General features: G+C 31.8%; 1 protein-coding gene across 24 annotated transcripts in view; it reads left to right on the top strand.

Annotated features, from left to right (window-relative positions):
• The window catches only part of BAZ2B (bromodomain adjacent to zinc finger domain 2B), a 290,588-nt gene that overhangs the window by 208,635 nt on the left and 57,699 nt on the right, over positions 1–24,254 (top strand). For 15 of the 24 annotated variants that reach the window (XM_032479524.1, XM_032479525.1, XM_032479527.1 and 12 more), the window contains 8 exons: positions 6,926–7,136; positions 13,959–14,051; positions 14,167–14,228; positions 17,802–17,867; positions 19,522–19,587; positions 21,104–21,148; positions 21,367–21,399; positions 22,641–22,706. In XM_032479524.1, coding sequence (XP_032335415.1) covers positions 6,926–7,136; positions 13,959–14,051; positions 14,167–14,228; positions 17,802–17,867; positions 19,522–19,587; positions 21,104–21,148; positions 21,367–21,399; positions 22,641–22,706 — 642 coding nt within the window. The remainder of the gene's footprint in view (positions 1–6,925; positions 7,137–13,958; positions 14,052–14,166; positions 14,229–17,801; positions 17,868–19,521; positions 19,588–21,103; positions 21,149–21,366; positions 21,400–22,640; positions 22,707–24,254) is intronic. The other 9 variants (XM_032479547.1, XM_032479543.1, XM_032479546.1 and 6 more) reach the window with 2 other exon arrangements.

Genomic DNA, 24,254 nt, shown 5'->3' with positions numbered 1-24,254 from the left:
ATTTCTGTTAGAAGATAACATTTACTGTAGAGAATCATGGTTATTTTATAGAAGTTAATCATTTTGATTCAAGATATTTCTGAACCTAAGACAGTGATTATACTTATATTTATTAATAGCAAACATTTGTTGAAAATCTTGACTAATTTTGTGTGTAGTACAGTAAGATAAGAGATTTGAGAGCTCATATTTATTGAAGTTTAAATAAATTCATCATTAAAGGAAAACAATCTAATGATTACCCTCAAAAATATTAAGGTAGAGAAGCCTTCAATTAAATAAGATAGGGTTGACACAAGAAATGGGAGGGACATTAATCTATTCATTATCAGTTTTGTTTATTTTGGTATACAAATGTGATAAGAGATTTGTAAAATCAGCTACTTGTTAGTATCTACTGATCCTGAGATATCAAACACTTCCTACTGGCTTCCATAAAAATCATGATTTTAGGGATGAAAGACTTCATGGAAGAAAATGAACCATAATACTCTTTGTAATCACATGAGAGACTGGCTGGCTACCTTCTTAGTGAAATTCTTTTAACTATTTTAGCTAATGAAATCTCTTTGAAAAGGCTATGAGGTAAATATATTTTTTACAGACTTCTTCATCACATTAAAAAGAATTAATTGAAACTAATGTTTATCATTGTTTTCATTTTATTTTTGAGTGTCAGAATAAAAGAAAGTAAGGTTGAGTTAGGCAGGTTTTGGTAAATATAAAATAAAGTTATTTTTACTTACCTAAATATGATACTTAGGTGAAAAGGTAAAAGACATTCATTTTTTAAGGAATATATGAAGACTTCATAGTAAATTGTTAATGACAAAGATTCTTTCAAAATATATGATAATCTACTTTGGAAAATATTTTTTGTGAATTGTAGGGAACAAAACATTTAAGCATAAATATAACAATTAAGTTTATTTTTTTCAACCAGAAAGTTCACTAACATAGGTTAATGAGCGTCTACTGTATTCAGTCCAGAAAAGCAAAGAAAAGGAACAATATGAAGCAGGAACAAGTTAAAAGTGACTTGGAAAAAAAATATTGCTTTCTCTACTTGAGATGTATTTTTTTAAAGTTTTTTAAATAGTATAATGCCATGAGAAAAGAAAAATATGTATAATTCTTACTAAAAAGAAATTTTTGTCTTAGTCATTTAATCAGTTAATATTTGTGGCAAATACTTAATGTGCCAGGCATTTTTTTTCCCAAATAAATTTTCCCTAACGATATTTTCCATAAAGAAAATTGCAAATACATTGCACTACAGAAATGACGTTGAAAGCCTGGCTTTGAGGAAAAACTAATGCTAATAGAGAAACTGAAGAGTACAAAAGAAATAGAAGTTATAATCAGTGGTTTAGAAAAGCTTATTTGGGGAAGATAAACACAATGCTGTCTGGCTAATATCAGGGTTTTGTAAATAAGGAATAAGGGGAGACTTCACAGTAAAGCAAGCAACACACAGTCTCTGGCCAGATTGTAATGCTGGAAATTATTTCAAGTAAGTAAAGAACAAAAGACTGGGAGTCAACAACGAGGGTTCTAATTCAACTCTGCTGTTAACTGTCACACCTAAAGCAACATAGCTGTGGGCACATATGGACATTGAGAACATGAAAGATCAGTATCAGAAATCTTAAACTCTGGAAATTTATATCACTAATCTACCAGGTAGGATTTTTGATGGCTAAGCAAGGGCCTATACTAGGAAGCCAACTTTATGAATCCAAGTTTAAAGCTAAGGAGATATTTGGCAGTACTAATTTCCAGGGTAACATACTCTGAATAACTGGAAAGCAGAGTCAATATTGTGGAAACAATTGTATCTAACCACATCTTAACTGTTTTTAATAGATGACATCCATCTTACAGCTTAGATAGCCGTTCTTACTGTTTCACATCTTTTAAGTGCTATTCAGTATATGGTATTAATAAACTTTATTATTAAGATTAATAATCCCTAGTGCTATAAAGCACATGGTATATAAAACTTTCACTACCTACCTCTGGAACCATAAAGTAGCTAAAAATAGATGTAATGCTAAACTGAATTACATGTAAGGAAATCCAACAAAATTCTGATTTTTCTCATGATGATAACTTTAATGTTTTTCTTAAAATATAAAATGTCAAGTTCTGTCAAAAATATTTGATACCCTTGCTTTGCTTGTGCCCTCAGGTTTTTCTTAGATTCCTAGCAGGACTTTGAACAACTGAATCCTACTATTCTAGGCCTTCATTTCTTCATCTGTAATGTGAGGTGTATATATTATAGGAATTGTTTAGGATGAATTCCCTTTTAGGTATGACATTCTAAAAGTGTTTTTATAAATTAATTATTAGGAAGTAAAAGATTCTGAAAGTGTACTTACAAAGAGAAAGATAGTGGAAAAAAATTAACTTTGCTTGAGCCATGGCTAAATTTATTGAAAATTATTTAGCCAATAATCAATTTGGTAAATGATCAATTCCCTGGATGACTGACAGACCTAAAATTGTCAGACCAAATACCTTAATCTAGATTTAAAACATTCACCACAGCTGTTTTATTACCAGATAAAGACTGGGATAGGTATAGGTCCTGATCCTGAAAAATAGGAGTAAGTTCATCCATTCACTTATATAATATTGAGCTTTCAAGAAGTAGTAGGCATCTCAAATATTAACAGGGAAATTGACACTCAGTGCCCCAGAACTACAAATCCATGGTGAAATTGCTGCAGCAAAGTCTTGGTGATACTAAAATTTAAAAAACAAAAAATCTTAGAAAATTGGTAAATAGATCATTCAGTGAATTGGCTTTTGGTGGACTGGTTTACTTCATTTACTTATATACTGCTTTCCCCTCAAAATAAACTTAGCCTCCAAGTACATAAAATCAAACAAAATGGGAGCAACAAAAGAAAAACAAAGACATGGTAGAATATAAAATAGAAGCAAGAATGAGACTTGATAACGCATCCCATTAAGACCTAAACATATTCCTAGTAAGCCACAAATTGACATTAGCCATCAGTGAAATATAGGAAACCCCCTTAATTAGACAGTTCAGATGTTCAAGTATCACTTATGAAGAATAATAGAAATGTTGAAATACTCATATTTAAATTAAACTTCGTGTATCTTTTTGAATTTCTGAAAACAGAAACATTTAAAAACTAATTCATTTGAAATAATATTTTCTTTTAAAACTCTATTTTGTTTTTAAAGTTTAAAATACCAAAGAGTAATAACTTTATTTCCAATTTTCTCAAGTATTTCTCCATCCTGTATCTTAAATTTGTCCAGGAAGAGAACTTCACTACCATTTCCCTTTTCTGTGTTGCTCAGAGAGACAAATTTTACTAACCTTTCCAGTCTGCATTCAGACTTCTCTCCTTCACATTCAGGCAGTCCTCTCTCCAAAACAGACTGATGTATTTACCTACCTTTCTACTTTTAATTCTCAGGCCTCGAGACTATCATTATTTTTTAAGTGGACAGTTGAGACAGCTTCCTGTCCCAACCTGTAAACTTTCAAATTCATTACTACTGACATGGTGCGGTTCTTGAATCACCTGCATTAGAATAGCCTAAGCCTGAGGTGCTAGTTTAAAATGTTGGTCATTTGGAAGGCAGAACTCTCTCTAGCTTACCTTTAGAAAATGTTTTACCTTGTACTGATAAGGTACTTCAGCAAATGTTCAACTGTTTGTATAATACATTACAGTCTTACAGTGTACTTCTATAAGTTATTACAGTGTATATTATATAGTGTACTTATCTCATTTACTTAACCTTAATTATTTTGTTTAGTCTTCTGAAATAAAATATAAACCCTTTTTTTCCCTTCTCTCTTTTTGTAGTATTTACAGAAGTGAGTATGTTATTGCTAAAGGTTTAAATTGGTAACTCTTGATAGTGAAATCATAGTGGTATAAGTGGCCTTATCTGTTACCATCCATCGTGCTGATAATCTATTTTCTTTTTACTGATATCTCTTAAATCAATCAAGAAAGATTATTTTCAGGAACCATTTACTATCTTAGTCATAGAAAGTAAGAATAAACTTAATAAATTGACTCTTTTGATATATAATTTCTGATTCATAAAAATTTATAGCATAGGAATTAAGTGATATGAATTGTATTTGCTTTTTCTGAGGAAAAATTTATTAAGAAAATTACTTTTATTTTTCCTTACCCACAATTACTTTGGCTAACCAGTGAATTAAGGCTGTACTATAAGCTTCAGATTCCTAACAATCCTTTTCTCATTTTCTAAAATCCAAGTGTAAAGATATTATTTGTAGACCAATATTATGCAGCTCCCTTAGGCAGTATTTATTTTGTAAATGCCAAGGGCAAAAATGTAAATGATAATGTCAGTATATTTGTCTGATAAGTTTGGGGCACCAACATATTCTGTTCCTTTTTTTGACACAGGTATATTTTCCTAGCTGAATAAAATGTAACTATGTAAAATTGTAACTGGATTAAAAAAAGATAAATTGATCGAACCCTTAAATCTTGGCTAAAAGTTGATTTTATTATTAATAAGATACTTTAAAAACTGAATGCAGATTCCTTTACAGACTCCTTTATTAGTCTTTCTCTTCTACTCCAAGTGTCACAAATGTCACTTTTATATTTTCAATTTATGTGACGCATGCTGCCTTGGTGCCTAAAAGCATAATAGAAAAATGAGAACCTAAGCTAATCGAAAGCTTCCCAGACTAGTGAACATAAAAATGTTTTGATGGCTTCCTTCTTAGTGGCTTATGGCATGAAAATGCCGTTAGTACAACTATTGTTTCTGTTGACTTCATTGAAATCTCAGCCAAAAATGATTTTTTTCCTCAGAATTAATTTGTAAAATTATTTTTGACATAGGAATTACTGAAAAGAATTGTATAGATACTATTTTAAACATAGAGATATGGATTATATGCATTAATTTTTTCCTGACACAATCCTTCCTTGACATAATCTTGGCTGTGCTTTCATGGCTGAATATTGTGATCAATGATTTATCTAGTATAAAAACACCTTTGTAACATCAATTAAGTACGTGTAGTGGTTAAGAGCACAGAGTGAGACAGAATCATAGTTCTGTTCCTTTTTGCCTCTGTACCTTAGGAAAGTATTCAGCTGGGCCTGAATTCCCTCAGTTGTAAAGTAGGTGCAATAAGATCCACCATATTAGATAGTATTGTTGTGAAGATTAAAGTATGTAACGTATCTGAAGTGCCTGGAACTAAGCACAGTGCTTGGAATGTGGATGTAACTATCATTCATTTTGGTAGCAGGAGTAGTATTTGTATTTTTAGTATCGATTGAATGAGATATTCATAGACCTCTTGCCCCAGGCTAGGTGTCATAGCATAAAATAAAACTTAAGAACTTCGGATTCTTTTTGGTTGCAGAATTGCTCACAGTGGTTCAATTCTATTTTGAGATTCTTTTAAGGGAAAAAGCACATTTAAAACATTTTCTTAACCTTCACACTAAAGGAATTAGCTCTTTAAAAAGGAAATAAGAAATAACCAAACAATTATTTTAGAAGGATTATTTTTAAAAGATGCCTTTCCTGTATCTGAACAGATTGATTTGGACTATATGTAACATAATATAATAATGTATTTTTTGAGAGAAAAACAGCTCATCACATACAATAATGTATTTGTTTTGATTAACATATGGAGGATAATGAAAGCCAGACTTTGATTGTATCTATACACTGAACAAGATTATTCCTATAATATTCTATTACACTGGTGAATGTGTTTCCATCAGGAGATTTATAATGGGAAACCTCAAATACACACAGAAGTAGACCATATACCCATCATCAGCTTTAGAAATCATCATATGGTCAGTATTATTTTACATATACCCCCATCTACTTCTCCTCTTCCATAATTTGTTGAAGCAAATAGTATACATCTTATATCATCTATAAATGTTCCCATTTGTATCCCTAAAAGATGAGGACTCTTGTTGTCTACATTATCACACTTTGAAATAACAATCATTGTTCAGATTTTCACATGTCCCCTAATTGTCATAATTTTATGAACAGTTTGTCTATTGGAATCAGGATTTAGATAAGGTCTCCACATTGGGATTATTTGATACATCTTGTAAGGCTCCTTTAATCTCCCCACAGTATTTTTGTTTGTTTGTTTTGTTTTTTACTTCTTGAAATTTGTTGAAGAAAGTGTTGAAGAAATTTGTAGAATTTCCTAGACTGGATTTCACTGTGTAGTTTAACGTTTACTTCTCACTCTATTTTTCCTGTGAAGTTATAGTAATTAAATCTGATCTAGGTTTGATTTTCTTTGGATAGAGGGGACAAGACTAATTTATAGGTGATGAAGTGAATCTCAATCAGGAGGCTAATATAATTTCTGTCTGGTTGTCTCTCTTTCTGATGATTGGCAACCATTCAAGTTCAGTGCTTTGATACATTAATCAGATATTGCAAAATGCTGATATTCTAACTCTTACATTCCTTCTATAAGAGAAACTTTCATCTATTATTTGGATAGCTTAATGTTTGGTTAAACTGTTAATCCATGAAGACAATCCATAGAGGCGTCATCACACAACTAATGTTTTCAAATACCTGCCAACTTTATGGTCATTATAGTTCAGAAATGGTGATTTAAAAATGTATACCTATTTATATATTTATAGATACAGATATAAATCTCTTTATATATTTAAAGTTCAAGTCATTAAGAATGTCAAAAATATGTCAAAGTCCATGAATAATTATATATATAAATTTAATTAAAAATAAAATTCTTAAACTTTGTACCAGCTTTATAAATTTCAAAATATCTGTGAATTTGCCTAGAATTTTCTGACCTATTGATCCCTTGTGTTTATCTTGTTTGTAATACATATTTCTATAAAATGTTAATTAAAAGGGAATGCAGTGGTGTCTTTTGAAAGAAGAGGATATCATTCCCCGTATCAGGTCAATGGAAGGTCGTAGAGGAAGACCACCAAATCCAGATAGACAGCGAGCAAGAGAGGAGTCCAGGATGAGACGTCGGAAGGGTCGACCTCCAAATGTTGGCAGTGCTGAATTTCTAGACAACACAGATGCCAAATTGCTGAGAAAACTACAAGCTCAAGGTAAGAAACATTATATATCTGACACTATAGTAATCATACTAAAAAAGTAAGTATTTATATTTTTGACTTATGAATAATTGACACTGCTCTCAATTTCTAAAAATAGGTATTTGTATTAGAATAAAAATGAGAAAATAAGGAGTCCTACTGGTAACTGGAGTTCTTTGATTACGTAAGCTCCTTTCAAGAGCCATACACATAAACACATCATACCTGTGTGTTTAGAATTACAAAAGTAGGTGATAAGCTTTTAAGGCTTACACAGAAAGGGAATCTACCAGCACTTGGCACATGCCTTAAGGTTGTGTCAACCTTCTGGAAATTCTCATTTTAACAGCTCCCGATTCCTTGAGGTGGTACAAGGGAATAACTCCAAAATATATGGATCTGTGGAGTAAATTTTCAGTCAGAGAACTCCAATTACTGGTAAGTAACCCCAGTCTTTAGGTTCTTCTGTAATCTGGACATATTGCATATATTTTCAAAATGCCCAACTAGTAGATTTAATTCAAAAATGTTTATTTTAAGACCACCAGAAAGTATCACTATCAAGCCCGGAGTACGCATAATAACCTCAAATGTATTTGTGATTCAGAATTGTACATAAATTATCAGTATGAAGTTCCCATGAAAAAGACTAACATCAAATAGTTCTGGTATGAGTTTGAGTTACTAGTGACAACTGTGAATCCTCTTCTCGCGAGGGACTTCTTATGAAGTCTATCTGAATGTATATCAGTTTATGTATTGGTGTCTTATATTCACTAGCATATATATAAACATATATATCAGTGTAAAATAAAGGTTTAATAATAAAAACTGACTTAAAAGACTATAGGATTTTACTTCTCATGGGTTTTCTCTGGTCGAAAAGCCTGGCTTGTTTTTATTTATTTTAAATATCATCATAATATTGACTTCTTTGTAGCTGCTTTGTTTTTATTATAAAACAAATATCCATGATAAAAGCTCATAGAACAGAATACTTTCTGCAGAAGATACTCATGAATGGAATTATTATTAACAATCTTTTGTTAATCTAGTCAGAGATATGTACATACACTCTATACACACACCTTCAAATACTCATATATATACACACATACACATATATGCTATGTTGTGTTACATATATATCCTTCTTGATTTCTAAGATAAATGACTTATGTACGTGCTGTTCAGCTTGCTTTTTCCTACTTAATTTGTCTTGAGCATCTTTCTGTATCCACACTTGAAAATCAACCTTTATGCTTTTAATAGCTGAATAGTAAGTGATGCTGTGTATGATTCTACCATACTTCATTTATTTAGTCTCTTTTGGATGACTGTTTTAGCTATTTCCTTATCTTTGCTATCACAGACAGTGGTGCAGTAAGTACATATTACACATATCTTTACAGCTTTCTACAGGTATGGCTATCTATAGCATAAAATCCCAGAGATAGAATCTCTGAATCAAAGAGAATGTACATTTTCAATTTTGGTAGCTAGCAGACAAATATTATCTCCAAAAAGGTTGCACCAATTCACACTCACACTGATGGCATATAAGGTAACTGCCTGGAATGTAACTTCATGTTGTATAAGTTTTTTTCTGAATTAGAAAGTTAGTTAAATATTTTTATGTTGTTTTAGTTGGATTCTATTAAGATTTTTATCTCCCCTGAATAGTTGCTAGTGAAGGTTTTTTTAAAAAGTTAATATTATTAACAGATGCAGCCATACATGATGAGTTTTAAAAAATTAGTATTTTCAGTAAGCCACTGACTCTTCTGAAGAATGTATAATAGTGGGGAATGTGCATTGTTTGCATAAAATAGGAAGACTTGAAATTAGCTGATACCCCAAATGTGAGCTCTTCATGCATGTTTTGCATATCTAATACAAATAGCATTAATACTTAATATCCACAATGGCAACTTTATATTTGCAAAATCCACAATGGCAACTTTATATTTGCAAAATTAACTAAATTTTAAGAAAGTAGAAGTTAATTATTCAAATTATATCCAATTTTTTCTCCCTCTAGATTTCATATTGATTTGTATTCCATTACATAGTTCTCCCTGTTGTGTTATGTTACATTTTGCAAATTCTTTTACTTTTGACCTTATTGTGTACACATGTTCTTTCTCGACATGTATATAAATATTAAATATATAACCATAAATAAGTAATAATTATTAATATTTACAAGTAAGTGTGGTATAATATGCATATCTTTCCTTGGGAAGAAAAGGAACTACCCATGAATCAGTGTCACCCCTTTTATTACTAAAAGATTTCTACACTAACGGTTTGAGGGAGTTATCTGAGGGGATTCTGTAAGTTTCTGTTATATATTATTATCATATAAAGACTGTCCTAGACTGAAAAACTAGACTTAATTTGAAGAAAGATTCAGAACAGTAAAAAAAATATATAAACTTTGAATGTACATTTAGGCACTGTGAAAGGAGAGCTCTCTAATTTCTCAGAAAATACAGGTAAGAATCTGACAGAGTTTGAATATGAAAAAAATTTTCAACCTATCTAAATAAACCTTCTTGTTAATGAGCCAATGCCATTCATATCTGAAATTGTCTAAAATATCTAGTAGCACCTGTCCATTTCATACATCATAGAATCTGAGATGCCATAGTCTATACAATACACCATTATTTTAAGATGTACTGCTAAGAAAAGTGCTGCCAATTTGCAGACACATTGTGATTTTAGACATGTTTAAAAATGCATCGAAGAATCAAATGCAGTATATCCAAAATATCCCTTATTCTATGTAAAAATAAAGTTTATTTCAAAATAAACTTTTATCTTTGAAATTTAATGACAAATAAATTCTTCAACCATGAAAGATATTTTTCGAATTAGTATTTCAAAAGTTGTATCAGATAACATATTCAGCAACCATAAACCAAACAAATGAGAAGATATTGGGAACAGTTTATTCCTCAGAGCCTGAGTAAATTTTCTAGGCCTTCAATTCATTATTCTTCCTCCATACTGTCCCTAACTTTTTTAAAACTTTTTTTTTGCACGTTCTCCAATTGTTCATACTATAAAAGTTAGGCTATATAATTTTTTTAACTTTTTTATTGATTTATAATATTTTGCAGTGTTGTGTCAAATTCCAGTGTAGAGCACAATTTTTCAGTTATATATGAGCATATATATATATATTCATTGTCACATTTTTTTCTCTGTGAGCTACCATAAAATCTTGTATATATTTCCCTGTGCTATACAGTATAATCTTGTTTATCTATTCTACATTTTGAAATCCCAGTCTATCCCTTCCCACCCCTTGCCCTCTTGGCAACCACAAGTTTGTATTCTATGTCTATGAGTCTGTTTCTGTTTTGTATTTATGTTTGTTTGTTTGTTTAGGTTCCGCATATGAGTGATCTCATATGGGAGTTTTCTTTCTCTTTCTGGCTTACTTCACTTAGAATGACATTCTCCAGGAGCATCCATGTTGCTGCAAATGGCATTATGTTGTCGGTTTTTATGGCTGAATAGTATTCCATTGTATAAATATACCACTCTTCTTTATCCAGTCATCTGTTGGTAGACATTTAGGCTGTTTCCATGTCTTGGCTATTGTAAATAGTGCTGCTATGAACATTGGGGTGCAGGTGTCATTTTGAAGTAGGGTTCCTTCTGGATACATGCCCAGGAGTGGTATTCCTGGGTCATATGGTAAGTCTATTCCTAGTCTTTTGAGGAATATCCATACTGTTTTCTACAGTGGCTGTACCAAACTGCATTCCCACCAGCAGTGTAGGAGGGTTTCCTTTTCTCCACAGCCTCTCCAGCATTTATCATTTGTGGACTTGTGAATGATGGCCATTCTGTCTGGTGTGAGGTGATACCTCATGGTAGTTTTGATTTGCATTTCTCTGATAATTAGTGATATTGAGCATTTTTTCATGTGCCTATTGATCATTTGTATGTCGTCCTTGGAGAATTGTTTGTTTAGGTCTTCTGCCCATTTTTGGATTGGGTTGTTTGTTTTTTTCTTATCAAGTCATATGAGCTGCTTATATATTCTGGAGATCAAGCCTTTGTTGGTTTCATTTGCAGACATTTTCTCCCATTCCGTAGGTTGTCTTTTTGTTTTACTTATGGTTTCCTTTGCTGTGAAGAAGCTTGTAAGTTTCATTAGGCCCCATTTGTTTATTCTTGCTTTTATTTCTATTGCTTGAGTAGACTGTTCTAGGAGAACATTTTTGAGATGTATGTCAGATAATAGTTTGTCTATATTTTCTTCTAGAAGGTTTCTTGTATCTTGTCTTATGTTTAAGTCTTTTATCCATTTTGAGTTTATTTTTGTATATGGTGTAAGGGAGTGTTCTAGCTTCATTGCTTTACATGCTGCTGTCCAGTTTTCCCAACACCATTTGCTGAAGACACTGTCTTTATTCCATTGTATGTTCTTGCCTCCTTTGTTGAAGATTAGTTGACCAAAAGTTTGTGGGTTCATTTCTGGGCTCTCTATTCTGTTCCATTGGTCTATATGTCTGTTTTTGCACCAGTACCATGCTGTCGATTACTGTAGCTCTGTAGTATTGTCTGAAGTCTGGGAGCATTATTCCTCCATAGGCTATATAAATTTTTAGTGGTTATCCCAAATTGTGTCTTCCTTGTTAAAGCAAAAAAATTGAACTTTTTAATGTTTTTCTGACCTAAGAGTTTAAATATAAAAATTACTGTCAACCTGTGTGGAGTTTGAAATTGATACATTCATATACAAATATAAATCTATAAATATGTTAGAATTTCCTTATTATAAGCCAAAATTCTATTAGAGAGCATCAGTTTAACTTGGAAGAAAACATCATAGTTACGCCACTTTTCCTAGGAGACATTTTTTTTAATGACTTAACACATCTTTACATTTTAAGACAGATTTAGGTCTTTGTAGCAGAATTCAGTGAAAGCTTTCAATTCTTAAATGTTAAAAATATTTTTTCTGGATCTATCACATATGGGAACAGTATCCTTCAGGTGCATTATTATCAGAGTTCACCAACTCTGTAGGCCAGTTTATACAATTTTATTTCCAAGAATATTTAGTGAACAAGAGATTCTTTTTACGTAGCTTTGAAATTTTTGATGATGTTTAAAACCTAATGTTGAAAATGATTGGAAGATTGGAGATATACTGTAGCATCAACTTCTATTTCATCTTTCATTAACACTTCACATTTACTAGATAAAATCAGACTCTTTTATATCCCCTCCCCTTTTTTTAAGTCTTGATAGAAAATCAGCCATAATAACCCACTTCACCTCAACTGTTACAAGAGCATAGGGTTAACTTTTTTTAAAAATCTCAAGGCATTCAAATTTCCTTAAGGGATTTTAGAAGTAATAGCATAAGAATTGTGAAGTTAGAAAGTCCTGGGTATATATCTTGGCTCTGCTATTTAACCTCTATGAACCTTAGTTATTTCATTTGTAAGCTGGATATAATGTTGCCTATCTCATAAGGTTGTTAGGAAGATTAAAGTAGATCATGTGAATTTAATACAACAGTTCAATAAATGGTGGGATTTATTAGTAGAGTGCAAATGATTCAGATATTACCTAATCATATTCATTATTGCTGAATATGATATATAAATTTCTTAAAACTCTTCATCTGCTACATAGTTTAAACTGTCTGATGTAAAGTACTATTTTCTAAAATGATTTTATGAATGCTATTATGATATGACACTTTTATAGTTGGAAGTATTCTGATGAAGTTTGCCAGCAGAAGAAAGCATGACACGACATGCTTTCTGAATCAGTTACCTATTGCCACAATATTGCTAGGAAACAGCCAACCACAAAACCTCGGTGGTATACAACACTAAGCATTAATTATTCGTGCAGATGAGATGGAGTCTGCTGGAGGTAAGTCAGGCAGTTAGGCATCTCTGCTGTTCTTGACTGGGCTTGTTCACATTTGTGGATTCACCTGGCTCCATGTGTCCCAAACTCCAGCAGCCTAGCCCAAATATGTCCTCATAGTAACAGGCAAGGCACAAGACTAAAAGTGTTTCTACTCCTTCAAGTACACTTTCAGACTTCTACTTGCATCATGCTGATAACATCCCATTGGCCAAAGAAGATCACCTGGCTGAACTCAGAATTAAGTCACAAGAAAATATATACCATGTTTTAATGAGAGGAACTGCAAAGTCACATTACAGATGGCTTGGAAAGAGGGAGGAATTAATTGGGGCCATTAATTATGTCAGTCTATCCTAGTTTCATACATTTGTCCTTAAAAATTATGAGAACAAGGTTGTCCTTAAAACCCATTGACATTTGGTACTCTTTTTATTTAGGAGATTTAGTCTCTTTTCTACATAAATGAAAATAAACTGGATTCAGAAACTACTATTTATAAAGCTGATTGAAATACTAAGTTTGGGGACCTTGTTCTATTTTGGGTTCTTTTTCTTTTTTTATATATTGTGTGATTTTTAAGACTGAAGCTAAATCACCATTTTTACAGATTAGTGGTTACTTTCCTACTAAGGGAGGAGTACATGAAATGTGGAAAAAAGTACTTATGTTAGCTTCTGTGATGAGGGAAGCATCATTTTTGTTTTGTTTATGGGATCATATTTGATGAACTGCTCTGGCAGCTTCTAGGGGAAATGAACGTGACGTTTTCTGCCACACCATTCTCCTACTTAGTATCTAACCTTCGGCAATTTTCTTAAAAATTATGTCCTTCATGATGATACCAGTTTCAAGGTTACTGTTTTTAGGTTAGCAGTTATGTAAAGTTGTTAATAACATTCCTTGAAATTTTGTGTTTTTCAGAAATAGCCAGGCAAGCAGCACAAATAAAACTTTTGAGAAAACTGCAAAAGCAGGAACAGGCTCGGGTGGCCAAAGAAGCTAAAAAACAGCAAGGTGGGTGATTTAAATGGTAACATAAACTTGAAGAGTGAGTGTTGGGCAATGCTTAAGAGGCATCTCTTCTTCATTTCTTTTCTGATGATATCTATGCTTCGATTTTTCATCATAGCAATAATGGCTGCTGAGGAGAAGCGAAAGCAGAAAGAACAGATAAAGATTATGAAACAACAGGTATGTTTATGCATTGGAACTGATTCTTAAAACACAAGCATTTTCTTGGGAATCTATTGTATATTTCTATATGTACATTGTTTTCATTTTGATTTCTGAAATTACTGTATTTCACATTAATGTTATGTATCATATTTAGAAAGTTGTCATCTTTCATTAGTTAAAATTCATTTCATTTTAAAACAAAGTCTTCTGCTTCCAAGTTTAAGAACTAATTACCAAGCAGTAAATTTATATAAATACTCTTAATATCCTGCTAGACTTTGAATATAGTTGACATTATGAACAACGTTCAAACTTTTTAATGTGTCAGTAAATAAAGATTGTTGCTTAAATGCTTAAATTTTAATAAGAAAAGCTTGTTCTAAAGAATGTAAAATACTGTGAAAAATTAAATTCAAATTATATAGAATAAAGTTTGCCTCCATTGCTAGTGATTGCTTTCAGAGTTACTAAAAAATTACAACAGTCGTCCCTTAGTATCCACAGGGGATTTGTTCCAGACCCCCACGGATACCAAAATCTGCAGATGCAAGTCCCTTATGTGAAATGGTGAATAATTTGCATATAACCTATGCACATTCTCCTGTATACTTTAAATCATCTCAAGATTACTTATGATATCTAATGCAATGTAAGTGCTATGTAAATAGTTGGCAGCATGAGGCAAATTCAAATTTTGCTTTTTGAAATGTTCTGGAAATTGTTTTTCTGAGTATTTTTGGTCCATGGTTAGTAAAGTTTATGGATGTAGAACCTGCAGATATGGAGGGCCAACTATGCTGCAAAAAATAAAGAAACCATCATTCCAGCAGCATTCTACTGTATATCTACCATATCCCTCCTTTGTGTAGTTTTCAAAATTAAATATAAGTGATTTTTAAATTCTTATAAAGTATTACATGACAAAATATTCAACTCTATTTAAGATGGGAATGTGTGAACTACTCTCCCATCTCCGTATATTCACTGTAATCATTAAAGCAGAAAGTAAATGAGGATAACTACTGTTCTTTAAAGTTTTTAAATAGCAAGTAGTTATTTCTGAGTGTGAAGTTAATTGTGTTTTAGAAATAGCTGCTAAGTAAATGGCCTAGGTTGGATTTGATGTGGCTAACTCTAAGGTTCTTTCCAGTGTTGACTAAAACAGTGTGATTAGAAAGAGTTGATATGGAATTGGGTTTCAGAATTTAGTTTGTAGTCAGGCAACCTAGAATTGAATTTGGGCTCCACAATTTAAGAGTTTTGTGACCTTAGACGAATTACCTAACCTCTAAGTCTCTACTTCCTCTACTGTAAAAGAAAATAAACACATCAAAAGATTAAATGAGGTAATGAATGTGAAGTGTCTACCACAGTGCCTGGCACAAAACAAATGCTCACTTTTTAAAAGATATAAAACACCAAACTGTATGTTAAACTCTTTTACCATAATTTAAAGTAGTCAGTTATAAACTTGGATTTCTCCTTAGTTTGTTCATTGTCATTGCCGAAAACACTGTAAAGATGATTTATAAATATGTAGTCTAATGAATGCCTTTATTAAAATATAATATTTGCTGCATATTACATATATATATGTAAAAATAAGTCCATATCTCATTTTAAGGTGAAATATTGCTATTATACTTTTTTTTAAATAGCTTATCCTATTTCTTAATGGCTAGAGATACATCAAATCTTACCAGCACTTTAAATTCAGCTTAGTGATCCTAAAGTGTTGAAGTAGCTAGAACCTAAATATGCATGGTTTTTGCTGTTCATCGACAAAGCATTGGGGTCCAAATGCTCCAGCAACATTAATACAAATGAGCTGATCATAGATTTTCATCAAGATATTTATCTGAAGCTAGTTTCACAATACCATCTGACTTATTCCTTATTGCCAGCAAAGTGAATTGAAGTATAGCATAAGTCTACTCACATAGTCAGTTACATAATGCCTGTTTTAAAGTCAGCATTAGACCTAGAATAGAGTAGTAGCATGTGCTTCTGGATTATGTTTTCCACTTAGTAGGCTAATATCACCAGATAGTCCTCCAGGTAGTATTCTGGAAACTTACAGAAGTATTATTATGAAGCAGAAGGAACAAAAGCATTGGAATATGATGGGCTCTATATTTACTATTTGATTTAAGGCAAAATACTTACTCTCTAGGAACTTCAATTTTGCCTTACATAAAAAAGAAAATAATTTCAACTCCTTTTTTACGATCAATAAGACATTTTTTTGTAAAGTGCCCAGTTCAGGGGTTACTCAATATTATAAGGTAAACTTGTATTATAATAATTTATAAATATTGTTTATCTCTGCTAATACTAATGATACCACTACCAATACACACACACACACACACACACACACACACACACACACACACACACACACACACACACACACATATATAAATCACTTGGACAGTTAAGATAAACCTTTAGACTGAGTGCACTTAAGATGAAGATTACATACCTATCTATGTGCTTAAGAGAACAGTGAACAGCTTTGCTGACTTGAGAACATACCACCTTACAGGACTGACAAAAGAAAAATTACATCAAGAGTATGCTTTACTTAGGTCTCAAGTTCTAATCTAAATAAATACTTCAAATATGGATCAAGTACAACCTTCTCTAAGATTTGAAAATGAAACAAAAGATACACTTGGGTTTTTATTTTGGGCAAGCTGTAATTAATATTCAAAACCAAGATAGGATTACCAATAGCAAAATCATAGAATGTGAGCAGTCTTCTAAAATCAGAACAGTAATTCCAGAAATCTTACTACCCTGCAGTAGACCCCTGCAAGGAACCAAAACATCAGTGTGCAAAAAAAAGAATTGTTTAACAACATTAAATTATAGCTTGAAAGGTACCATGAGCATCTGGAAATTGGAACAGGTATTATAATATACAACAGTATAAAATGTGTTGGCTCTGGAAATCCTAGGACAAATGCAATTTACTAGTAGGAAAATGTAATGTAATATTAGGCTATTCACCATATGAAGTAAGAAATTATAATATGGCCATTGTTAATATTAATTTGTTACAATCTTGTGGCACCACATACATTTTTAAGCATTTTAAATTTATTCATGACATAATGAGAAAGGGCAAACACCTTTTCCTATTTTATGCAAGAGTAGTTATTTTTTGCTCAAGATCATCCAATGAATGACAGTAACTCAGGACTAGCCTTAGGTTTTCTAACTCCTGATACACTATTTTTCTATTATTCTGCCCTATATTTACTTCAAATAAGTAAATTGTAACTGCAAGTATTTGTAAAAATTCGCAGGCTAAATTAGTTTAATCAGCTTCATTTACCTGGTTTCCATATACTTATTTAGCATTTGTATTTTACAGATTGTTTTGATAAATTTTATATAATCATATTAATTTAACATGAACACATATATGATGTTAAACTAAATAACTAAAATTTATATCCATCATGGGCAGCCTTTGGTAATTCTGTACTTACATCTTGAATTATTTGATTCTACTTAAATATTTTTCACCTAGATTTTTAGTTTATTTTATTATCTTAAATTATCATAATTTTTCTACAGGAAAAAATTAAGAGAATTCAACAAATCAGAATGGAAAAAGAACTTCGAGCCCAGCAAATTCTAGAGGTAGAATTCTTAAATGTGATATAATTAAAGTAATATAGTCATATATATTAAAGTCTGCAAAAATAAAAATCTTACATGTTCTCATACAAATTAATATGTCCATCAGAAATTCTCTTTAAGCGTAATGCACAGAGTAAGACTTTATCTGAACCTTTTTTAGCAAACTCATCCAATCCTAACAGTAAAATAAGACAAAAGAGAAAAAGAAAAAGGGAAAACCTCTGAAAAGTCATTATAGGTGTCATAAAGTTATTGTGCTAAAACTCATGTTCTTTACTTTTAGAAAAGTCATTAGGACTTACAGTCAGATATTTACTTTTAATTTAAGAATAAAATATTACTAAACTGAAAGTAAATTCAAAATGTAGAAACAGTTTAACCAGCTCATTTTTCTGGTTTCTAATGTACCCTGCTTCCCCACAGGCTGATGGAATAGGGCCAGAGGGCATATATTGGCATCAGCAGAAATAATAGCCAAAAGATAGCAAGGGAAACTACAGAAAAATTCAACCAGCATATATAGGAATTCAAAAGCCTAGCAAGAGTCTGTAATCTTTTAGTTGAATAGCAAGCAATTTTCAACACCTTAATAGCTGAAAGGCATTACTCTACTGAACTGTACAGTGTAATAACTGATGTTCAGAATAATTGCCCCAAGTCATCAAGAAAAAGCCAAATTATGTTTAGTATACTGTGTCTAAGCAGGCATATATCTCAAAATTATTACCATTCAAAATAGTGAAAATAAACTTTTAATGTTTAAAATTACTGTAACCTCTCAGCTATTCAGGTAACTATTGCTATGTGGAACAATTTATTCCCCGAGGGCTTCAAATAGCTGAGGTTTCTATATTACAGGATTTTTCCTTCTAGAAAAATTTCCTTACCCGTTTCAAATTAGTTTTAAAAAAGCTCAAATTGAAAATACTCCTATCTTAAAATAAATTGACAGTAACTACTAGATAGTTATGAAACTACTAGATGGTTAGTGATCTTAAGATTATGAAGCTCAAATTTGGTATCATGATCTTGTTATTTAAAGTATACTTCATAAATGATTGTAAGTTTCCATTCTATTTTTAAAAAACCTTGGATTTAACCACAATAGGCAGTTAGGGAAAATCAAATTTAATATGTTCCACTTAAAATAGCTAATAAATGGATTTCTTTACCTCAAATTTCAAGTGTTAAAAAAATTCAGTTAAAGTGGACATGTGCATTTTTAAATGTTACTGATTTATCCTTTAAGTAACTTTTATTTATCAGTTTAAAATATCCCATCTTGTAAATTTTTTACAGTGGTCATGTTTTACTTTTTAAGAAATCAGAAAAAAGGCAAAGTTACATACAATAATTTTTTCTGTGATTAAGTTTTAATGTAAAATACCATAAACACTCAATTACTTGAGACTTTTAATAGAATTTAAAGAAGACAAGAAAAGCTAATGTACTTTATCTTAATGCTAATCTATACATTAGAAATTAGATTAGTATGTTAAATATATTAACTAGGAAGATCTGTAATTGTCTATATATATGTTACATGTTGTTCTGTGCTTTGTGAAAGGCATGTAGCTCCATTTTCAAGTCTTAGATTATTTTCAAGTTGCAGTGGTGCTGTTGTATGACTTTGAGACCTGTTTTGCATGCACAGGCGAAAAAGAAGAAGAAGGAAGAAGCGGCAAATGCCAAATTATTGGAGGCTGAGAAACGAATAAAGGTCAGTTTAGATGAGAATCAGTTTTCATTTTTCAAAAATAAAAACTACATGATGTTATACCGGTACCAATTATATTTTAAAAATAGCTGTCCTCAAAATGACTCTTAAAAAAATGTTTAGGAGAAATAACATGTATATAGTGTGTGCTTTTATTTTATGTATTTTTAAAATTTCATTAAACAGATTTTATGTGATACTTTGAACTCTTTAAATAGCAAAATCAGAAATTCAGAGTATTGCATAATACCTGTATATAGTTTTGCTGGATAAGTAAGATCTCCCCAAAGCTATTTTGTATCATTTACATTTATGTTTCAAATTATGTCCCAAATCAAATTCTCTCCTTAGATTATAACTTTCTCTTCATTAATGTTCAGCAACTTTTTTAACTATTAAAAGGTGAAACGCCTACAGAAACAAAACCCTAACTTTATCAACTATTATTTACCAATAATAAAATTAGCCATTGTTAATTAATGTAATTTAATATGTTGTTTGGGGATGTTTTGGTTTTGATTTTCTGGCATGAAGCATAAGAAAGTTGGACCTTCTGACCCCACCCCATCCCCGCCATGCACACATTCCACCCCTTACCTTCCACTTTTTCTGATAATTGTTTACTGAAATTAGGCAGCCAAGTGGTCCTACTGGTTCTGGAAACAGCCACCACAACTATGTATTATAAAGCCAGGGAACTGTTTGTTATCTTTCCTATGTAGACTTTGTTCTTTAGATTTCTACTCCTTTTCTTGGCTGCCTTTAATATTAATTTCATTTATATTTTACTTTTTTTATTATTGTATTATTTATTTTATTTTGGGGGGAGGTATTAGGTTTATTTATTTTTAGAGGAGGTACTGAGGATTGAACCCAGGGCCTCATTCATGTTAAGCACATGCTGTACCACTTGAGCTGTACCCTCTCCTTCATTCATATTTTACCTTTATAAAAATATGCAAATTTTTGATGACATTCACAGAATTGTTTGCATTAAATGCCACCCCTTTGGGATGGTGCCCTGAATCATAGGTGGGCATAAAAATCCCAAGCTTATTCCTTTGTCTCTTATAATTCTCATTCACACACAGTGTATAGAAATGATATAGATGCGGTTAATCATAGAGTATATTTAGGGCTTTCTATTCAGAACACAAAGAATTTTAATCAACTAGATTTGAGGTTTGCACCACTATATATATATTTTTTTTAAGTACCAGTTGTATCTGATATGCTCTGACTATCTAGGTAGTCAGTTCAGTGAATATGCTATTGAAGTGTGCTATTAGGTCATTGAATTTTAATCTAAAATTTTAGCTCATATCATACAGTATTTTATGTATGAGGTAGAATTGTATGAAGTTGCCACTTTATAAGTAAAAAACAATTGGATATTTGCAGTTTCATATGGTTCAAACTAACGGAAGACTGTCGAATTTCAAGAAAGGAGCTTTTAATATTTATAGCATGTTCCAAAATTTCCCTAAAAAGCGCATATTAAAACTTTCTTATTTTTAAGGAAAAAGAAATGAGACGACAACAAGCTGTTCTTCTAAAGCATCAGGTCTGTATACATACAGTTATACAATTGTTAACATGTACATTTTATAATTTTTCTTAAGTCTGTTTTTGGAAAAATCTTCAACATATTTCTTAAAAATTTCCAGTGTAATTCCTGCTTAAATTCCTTGCTTTGGTATTGGTGTCTTTTGGGGGGTTAAAAATTGGTTTCATGACTCTGTGATTTCTGTTTCATAATGTTGTGCCAACTCTTTCTACCAGGAGTTGGAGAGGCATAGACTAGATATGGTATGGGTATGTTTATTTTTGTACATCTAACACCGCATTGTGATTTGGTTGTGATATGGTTGTCATAGCAATGCATAAAGTGTAGCACTGGCTGCTGTCATATTACATACTGCTGCATGGCTTTACAGCACAGTGCATTGCATACATCTGCTTGTCTGTCTATAAAGAAGTATGATACATCTCCAAGATTTGTAACTGAATTGTGCAAGCCTCACATAAGGCTGCCGTCTAAAAATTTACGTTACTGATGTCACAGTGAATGTAGGATCACTATACAATTAGACACAATTATGATCCATATTCTCTCATCATTCTAGATACAAAACTGCCATTGACTACAATGGGAATTTTGAGTTAGGTTGATGAGAGAATATGAAATATATTCTAGTTTTATGGACAAATTTTAGAAATTTTTAGAAATTCCCCTTTGAGGGGACCACATATATTTAAATAAAAAAATTGATTTAATATTACAACTACGTGACTTTTTATTTTTGAAATAAAATGAGACTATCAGAGTAAGCTAGTGCTTACCTTATTTTCACACTGTGCCTTTTATATGACACATACTAGCCCATGATGCGGCTTTTGTGGCTTTAAATAGCGCATCAAGTGGCAGACATCAGTAAATAGGAATATCCCATTTCATTGATATTGGTATATGAACCATGACTAGTTTAAATTGGTATAAAAGCTTTAAAAAAAAACTTCCTAATTTGTTGGTGGCTTATTGGATTTACAAAATGATAGTGTACTTGAAATAAAAATAACTAATTCTAAAACCATGAAGTGAAAGTGATTCTAAACCAATTCCTGCCTGATCTAAAAATTTAAGAACAACATGACCTTTCATTTGATTGGCTGTAGTACATATTTGTGGTTTTTCTAATAGCAGATGTAAGGTAACTGACCTGTTCCAGCCAACCATTATGCTTTTTGTTCTGCCAGCTTTTGAAGGAGCATCACAACTGACCATAAGTAAATCTTGTATGCTTCTGTTTACACTGTCTCCATGTTCATTGCTTTACCTTTTTGCTTTTGATTGTTCTCGTATTTGCTTTCTAAACCTGGACTAAAACATGCACAGACTGGCCATTCTTGTCTTATATTTAGTATTTACTGTGACTTGTCTATAAATGCTAAACATGCTATACTGAGTTTTGTTTTGTTTTGTTTTGTTTTTCCATTTGAAAATCAAACTATTAACTATGGATGAGTTATATTGCTAATTTTATCTGGCCTAATAGGAACGAGAGAGAAGGCGACAACATATGATGCTTATGAAAGCTATGGAAGCTCGTAAAAAAGCAGAAGTAAGTGGATGTTTCTAGAAAAATATTACCTTGTCATAAATTAATATTTTTTCATAAAGCATTGGCTCTTCTAAAGATAAATTTTTTCAGAGTATGAGTTTGTCATGATTTACTGGCTTTCATAAGCAAACCAAAGGTTAAAGATAGTAACTAAGTATTAGAACACAAAAGAATGTAGGGAGGATTCCAATGTATGTTGTTGATTTTCTTGGCTGAGATTTTAATTACCTTTTTTAAATGTAGTAAATGGCATTCATTTGGATAAAAGTATAGCTATTTCTTACTGTGACCAGAGTTTCACAAAATTTATGTTAAAGCATACCTAGACAAGTCCTGTATGTCCTAATTCAAACATTAGTTCAACCATGGACTTCTGCCCTCAATTGTTCTTTAGCATTCTATGTGTAAAATTAGGCCTAAGTACTGTCCTTGAAATAGACTTTTATCGTGTAGCTCAGAATAAGAAAATGATTGAAATAAATCAAAATGAGTTTATCTGAATTTTAATAGAAATCAGTTAAAGGTTAAAAAATATTCTACAAAGGAATGCTTTCTGCATTAAAACAGTTGAATAGAGGTATGACCATTATAACCAAGGCTTTGGAATTTGAGAGACTCAGACTCAGGCTCTAAACCAAGTTGCTTTACCTCTTCAGGGTATTTCTTCTTTAAAATTGAGATAATGATTCTTACCTCTTAAGATTGTAAGATTATCAAGCGAGATAAGCGTTTAATAAATGACAATTAATGAAAATGAGACTATTTGGTCTAGAAGTTGAGAGCCCTATATTTCAGTTTTTTGGGCCTATCTCTGGCTTAAATTATCATTATAGATTTCTGATATGAAGACACAGTATGTATATTGTTTAGCAACCTGAACATGGTAACCGAGTTATCAGAATTTAAATTCTGATTTCAGTACATTCCAGCTATATGACCTTGCGCAAGTAATTTAACCTCTCTGTGATTCAGTTTTTTTATCTGTAAAGTAGAGACAATACTAATTCCTATTTCATAGGATTTGTAGTGATGATTAAATGGGTGTGGATCTATATAAGAGTATGTGTAAAGTTCTTGGAACAATGCCTGGCACCACATATAAGTTACTGATTATTACATAGGTGATGGCTTTGTGGACTGGGTCTAGCAAGATGCACAGCCAGCATTGGAAACTACTAACATAGTTTACCTCTAAAGTCTCTTCCAGCAATTACTTTCTGTGACTCTCCTAAACCTTATGGAGGTTCTACCCTAACATTTTTTTTCTACTCCCTTTTTTTCCCTTACAATTATCCAGGCCCATTGACACTCTCTACATCTAACATAATAAGGGAATCTATGCATGGATATATAACCATAATCTCTGAAAAATGACCAGCAGGGAAGGAGAGAGGTAACAAATTCCAGGAATGGGCTGCTAATTCTGTTCCCTTCTGAAAGCAGTGGTGAGAAGAGTAGAGAAGGGGAAAAAAATCAGAATGACAAGCTCTGATTCTTTCTAGAGCTTCTGGTAAGAGACATACTTGGCAGGGAGAACTTGTCTCTTGA

This window comes from Camelus ferus, chromosome 5, assembly GCF_009834535.1.
Source record: "Camelus ferus isolate YT-003-E chromosome 5, BCGSAC_Cfer_1.0, whole genome shotgun sequence".
In the NCBI taxonomy this organism is placed as follows: Eukaryota; Metazoa; Chordata; class Mammalia; order Artiodactyla; family Camelidae; genus Camelus; species Camelus ferus.
This window is presented reverse-complemented; position numbering and strand designations above follow the sequence as displayed.